The 6,408-nt window shown below is 48.7% G+C and overlaps 1 protein-coding gene across 1 annotated transcript in view; it reads left to right on the plus strand.

The window, feature by feature from the left end:
- Positions 1-3,092, plus strand: part of htr2aa (5-hydroxytryptamine (serotonin) receptor 2A, genome duplicate a) — a 6,999-nt gene extending 3,907 nt beyond the window's left edge. Inside the window, 1 exon segment of the mRNA XM_053439228.1 lies at positions 2,079-3,092. Within this exon segment, the coding sequence (XP_053295203.1) occupies positions 2,079-2,986 (908 nt within the window). The 3' untranslated portion in view covers positions 2,987-3,092.
- The last annotated feature ends 3,316 nt before the right edge of the window (positions 3,093-6,408 follow it).

Raw genomic sequence — 6,408 nt, forward strand, 5'->3', positions numbered from 1 at the left:
GGTCTGAAGTCGTCAGTTCACGACCTGTGTGTGTTCTGTGGGAGGAAGCCGGAGACAAACCAGAAGACGCTCGTCCTCTCTGCTCGTCTCAGCTCGGTTCCACTCGCCCACTCAGATTCTGAGCCTCACACGTTTTAACACGCTCAAGCAAATGACTGGAGGCCGAACCTTAAATAAAACCTCTGCTGTGATGCAACCGGGCTGAAGCTCCAGTGAGGCGACTGCAGGGGAGGTGCATCATGTGATGTCAGCGTGGCGGGCAGCAGATCCCGCCCTCAGGCCGAACACGCCTCATCACCACGCCGCCCACGCGTGCAGGCAGATCCTCGTAGTGTTTGGTTTTTGGGGCGAGTGTTTGATTTGGTTTGTCCTCGTCTTCGTGAGGAGGGACACGTGGGGACGTGGTGGCGTTAAGTCAAGCTGCTAATGGTCCTGAGGGGAGTCAGGGTTCGCTGTGATCCGATTGGACCAAACATCTGGATTTATGCATTGTTGCACAGGGGGAGGGGGGGGGGGGTTGCACACCCTGACACACATGGTACATGATGATAAAGTTTGTGAGAGAGAGAAGATATCTGAAGTTATGTAATCCAGCTCAGGACACTGGTTTCTTGTCCGTCTGTGTGAGGACATTCTGTGGAGCTGATGTTTGAGCAGCTTCAGGTTCAGGATGGAAACTTCCTGAAGGAACTCGGATCAGATTTATTCTACTTCCTCCTGATTTAGGAGGATTTTCTTTCTCAGAGAATTATTTAAGAATCTTTATAAAAAGATATTAATGAAGCGGATGTTTTTGAGTTTGTGTGATTTGATGCAGATCCAAATCAAAATCGGATTCCGGGGAAATTATGCGCGGTTTCATGGGGGATTAGTTTTTTTTAGTCTTTTGTTTGTGTTGTTTCTAAAATCTGATTCCTTCAGGAGCTCTGTGTGTTGACGTGAGCTCGTCTCAGGAACCTCCTCTTCCTCACGGCCTTCGTCTCTTTGTGTTCTTCACCTTCACACCTCAGAGCAGCTCTTCTCAGAGTCTTCTCGGGTCGGTTCACAGTTGTCAGAGCAGATTTTCTGAAACGTGCTCTGATCAGTTTCCAGGCTGCAGCGTTTCCCTCCAATCCAGAGTCTCCTTCATCTCTGTCCCTGTGTCTCCTCCTCCTCCTCCTTCATCTCTGTCCCTGTGTCTCCTCCTCCTCCTCCTTCATCTCTGTCCCTGTGTCTCCTCCTCCTCCTCTTTCATCTCCTCCGCTGCTTTTTTTCAGCTCTTTTATTTCATGTATTTAGAGCAGAGAGGCTTCGTCAGGACGGGGGGGAAATCGACCTAAAAACCAGGATCTGTGTGTGTGATGGATTCCCCCCCCCCCCCCACAGAACACCTGAGATCAGCTGGATATGAATCAAAGAAACGTTTATAATCTTCATCATCACGTCCACCTGACTGTGATGAACATGTGAACCCACACACATGTTCTCTGGGATCACGTCTTCACAGATGTTTCAGCGTCTGACACGTCTCATCAGTGTCCGTCACAGTGGGGGGGGGGGGGGGGGGGGGGGGAGCTTTTCTCTTGGTTATTTAAAGCAACAGTTTGACATTTTGAGAATTGAGTGAGTGACGCTTCTCTCCTGCAGTGGTTGGATGTAACTAAGTATATTTACTCAGTTACTGTGAACTTCAGGTTTCTGTAGTGAAGTGAATACATGTGACTCATTTATCAGTAAATATCTTTCTGTCTCCAGACACTGGCATTCGGATCAGGTGGTACAGGAATCGAACCGCTGACACGTGTACACACACACACACACACACAGACACACACACACACACACACACACACAAACACACACACAAACACACACACACACACACACACACACAAACACACACACTCTCACAATCAGGTCAAGTCGTAAAAAAGGAAAAGAGAGAGGACGTCTTCAGACTCGAACAAATGCATAGTCCTCAAATTACCCTTGGGTCTGTGAATAGTGAGCGTGTAGTCAGGCCGACTGTCCATGAATACCACACACTCACCCTCACACTCACACACACACACACACACACACACACACACACTCATGCCTCTCCTTCCTCTCTGCAGGGATCTCGATGCCGATTCCTGTGCTGGGACTCAGAGACCACTCCAAGGTGTTCAAAGATGGCAGCTGCTTTCTGACAGATAACCACTTTGTGCTGGTGGGCTCCTTCGTGGCGTTCTTCGTGCCCCTCACCATCATGGTGGTCACCTACTTCCTGACCATCAACGCCCTGCAGAACGAAGCCACCCTCTGTCTGGACCAGCTGGTGCCGCGGCCCAAATGGAGCACCACGTTCACTCTGAGCTTTCTGCCACAAACCTCCCTGTCTTCTGAACGGCTCTTCAGACGCTCGCTGAGCCGCGAGGCCGGCGGCAGGGGGAGCGGCGGCGGCCTGGGGGGCGGCGGCCTGGGGGGCGGCGGCCTGGGGGGCGAGCGGGGGAGTGTCTCGGGCTCGCTGCTCGGACGCCGCACCATGCAGTCCATCAGCAACGAGCAGAAGGCGTCCAAGGTCCTGGGGGTGGTGTTCTTCCTCTTTGTGGTCATGTGGTGTCCGTTCTTCATCACCAATGTGCTGGTGGTGGTGTGCGACCCGGAGGCCTGTGACCCGGGACTCATGGGAGGTCTGCTGAACGTCTTCGTGTGGGTCGGGTACTTGTCCTCCGCCGTCAACCCGCTGGTCTACACCTTGTTCAACAAGACGTATCGTGCAGCTTTCCTGCGCTACGTCCGCTGCCAGTACCAGCCGCTCAAAAAGCCTCTGCAGCTCATGCTGGTGAACACCATCCCACCACTGGCCTTCAGCTCCTCCCACCTGCCACTGGGCGACATCGCCAAGTTACGAAATGGAGCTGCGCTCTCTAGTGGTGGCGGGAGGGACTTCTCTTTACCCGGCCAGGAGATATTGTGTAAGTCGGACAAAAGGCAAAAAGACGGGGATGAAAGCTGCGTGTGACAGTGAACCTCTGAGCTGATCCTGGATCAGAACATTCAACCTCTGTGGTCACTTCTTTCTTCTGAGAGCAAAGACTTTGTATTAAAGACAAAGTTCCACAGACAAAGTGCCTCCTCGTCTGGATTATAGAAACACTGACGTTCAGACGTCTTCAGAAAACGTGGATTATCATATAAAGCTTCATCTTTCAGAGCAGCTTGAAACGGTCTGATCCTCGTTATCAGTCTGGATCCAGTTTCTATATTAAAACAGAAAAACCTTCTGATAACCATCCGCCCCAGAAGAAAGTCATCACAGATCGTTTCATGTAAAAATCCCTGAAGTCTTGGGTTTTGGTCTCGGTGCCGTTTCAAAGCAGAAAATCCCATTAGTCCTGGAACGTTCCCCTCGTGTGTCTGAGAGTGACTCATCGATATCAAAGAGAGCGACTCATCGATATCTTCCAGTTGGATCAGGAAACGATGAAGTGAGGAGCAGTCGATGCAAATGATGCAAAAAGACTTTTAATAGAAGCTCTTCAGAAAAAAAGGCTCATTTCATTTCATTGAGCTGCAGTGACCTCAGACGTCCTTCATCCTCTGGCTCCCCAGCCTCCTCTACCTCCCTTGGACCTTCGGGTGGATCAGCCCGGATGGGACTGGACCTCCTGCTCGATCAGACCTCAGTGCTGGAGACGTGGATCTGGAGGAACCAGAGAACCAGCTCCAGCTGCTGCTGTGTTTTCTGAGGGAAACAAAAACATTGTGTGAACGACGACGTTAGAGAGAAACAGCGAAAATGAATTTATATTTGTATTTGGTGAATATTTGTACACGATGATCTTTGTTCCTGATGTGTTGCTGTGTGATGATTGTAAAACGAGTTTGCAGGAAACGAGAGGATTCAAGTGCAAATGTGTTTGTTGATAAAGTCACTTTTTATTGTGTTGTAACTGACGCTCGGTTGGTAGATGTTTTAAAATGTGATGATATTGAGCTGCTGAATGAGACCTGACGAGCTGGAGTGATGAGTGACGGGGCGGTGGGGCCATAGATGTATCATCACAATACTTCACAATACTTCACAATGGATTTGAATCATAAGAACCTGTGGTCTGGTATATTATCGTCGTCTGCGACAAATGTTTTTATTGCAGTACCCGCGTTTGGCCACTGGGACAAATCTCCACGTCCACAGTTCTGCTGCTTTCACACGAAATGTGAGATGAATCTTCGTTATTCACACAAGTTTAACGCAGGATGATTTGTTTTGACTTAAGTAAACAACGCAGCTCTATTCGTTCACTTGAACCTGTTGTTGAAATGCCAGAGAATCAGCCGCGTCATGTGAAGGTCCAGTAGACCACCAGGGGGCGCACTCAACTCAGGGAATTTGATCTTGATAGGGTTAGTATTAATAATTTTGACTCGAGGATGATTTGAAAGATTTGCATCATCACGTCTCGATCCTGTTGATCACATGAGACCAGGTGCAGCCTGAGACCCACACAGGGCAGCCATGGCTCGTCAGTGAGGACCAGCAGAGAAAACCAGGAAGAAACAGGAAGTGGATTGTGAAGAAGAAAAAGGTTTCACATATAGTGGAAGTGACCTGAGACCAGAGGTCTAACGTCACAGGATCCTGGTTGATCGTTTTACTACAAACTCTTTTTAGAAACAGTTCAAATGTTCTACTCCATGAATCAGTGTCACTTTGTGAAGCAGCGGCTGCTCTCAGAGGTCAAAGTTCAGCTCAGGGTTCACGTCAGGACGAGTCGACGTCGATCCACTGAACGAAGTCTGAGAAACGAGGAAGAAGCAGGAAACGTTCTCGTCTGAGCAGCAGGGCAACGTCAGAGGAAGAGAGAGGAACCTGGACTCAGCTGCTTTCAGATCTGTTTCTTCCTCACACAGGAACAAGACCTGGTTTCTGTCCAGTGAACCAAACTGATTCAAACGAGATGTGCAGCACAAAGTCCGACAGCTTTTCATTAGATAATCACACAGGATCGATATCTTGTGGAAAGACGTTAATGCAGAAAATGATTCCTGAAGATCGAGAGCAGCAACGATTTCATTACGACATTCGAAGGTGAAAATAAAACCTGATTATCTGAGCGTCTGAAGTCGTTAAAGCTGCATCAACACATTTAGACACAAGATATTTATTGTGTTTCAAACATCAGCTGACGGGAATTTAGCAGCTTCATGGTTTTCACATTCTTTTCTGTGGGAAAATATTCTGTTTGAAACTTGTTTAGTGAAACTGAATCAACGGCTTCTCAGAATATTTAAAATATCCGGTTCATCTTAGTTTTTTATCCATCATGATGAAGGTTTCAGAATGTGTGTGTGCGTGTGATGTGTGGTGTGTGTGTGTGGTGTGTGTGGTGTGTGTGGTGTGTGTGGTGTGTGTGGTGTGTGTGTGGTGCAGCTGTGTTTTAGATCTAGTGACAGCAGTGTTGTGTTGTTGAAGGAAGTGAGGACCATCAGCTGCTCCCTGCTGACCAGTGATCCCTGAAGCTCCAGTAGAGTCTGTCTCGATGTTTGATGGTCACGTCTCTTTTCTGTGTGGAACAGTTTCTGCCTCATTGTTTTCAAATCTGAGTAAAAAGAACGAATATGAAGTCGTTTCCTGGTTTTTATTCAGTGTGTGAAGAAATGAATCTGCTGACGTCTGGTGACTGAAACCTTGATTCATCTCGGCTTGCTTAACATTCGGCTTCAGGGACTTTCTGACAAAAGCTGAAGGGGCCCCACAGGTCCCATCAACATGGGGCCAGCTACACAACTACACAGCTACACAGCTACACAACTACACAACTACACAGCTACACATCACAGCGATGGTTTCCAGGACAGATCCCCAGACACAGCTTGTTGTGGTGTGACTTCTCCTCTCCGGCAGCACCTGGAACCGGAGCTGCTGAACCACAGGACATGAAGAGCGTTAGCGGGAGAAGGAGACGGAAGTCAGCGTCCAGGCGTCGTCCCTCAGAGACGTCCTGCGTCCCAGCAGAGACGTTATTAATCCCACAGGAAGTTCTAGTTCTGCTCCAGAGTTCAAACCAAATAAAACCAAACAGACGTCAAGTATCAAATGTTTAATGTCTGAGGAGAGAACGTAAGACGACAGTGAACAGTCCTATCACACTATTTAACATTTCATCACCCCCCCCCCCCCTCACTGCTGAGTCAGTGTTGCTGCAAGTTGCTACAGCCCCTCCACCTCCCAGCATGCACCTGGGAGGGGGGGGGTTATAGACACTTACTCATCATATGTGATCATATCTCGGGGGGGTGATGAAGTACGATCATACGTGAGCAGATGAATAGAAACCTTTTAACATTTAAACGCTTTAATGTCTCATTACGCATTATAAAGTTGATATTACTGATATGACCCCCCCCCCCCCCCCCCCCCCCCCCCGCAGCCTCAGAGAA

Source organism: Pleuronectes platessa, chromosome 14 (genome assembly GCF_947347685.1).
Source record: "Pleuronectes platessa chromosome 14, fPlePla1.1, whole genome shotgun sequence".
Classification (NCBI taxonomy): Eukaryota; Metazoa; Chordata; class Actinopteri; order Pleuronectiformes; family Pleuronectidae; genus Pleuronectes; species Pleuronectes platessa.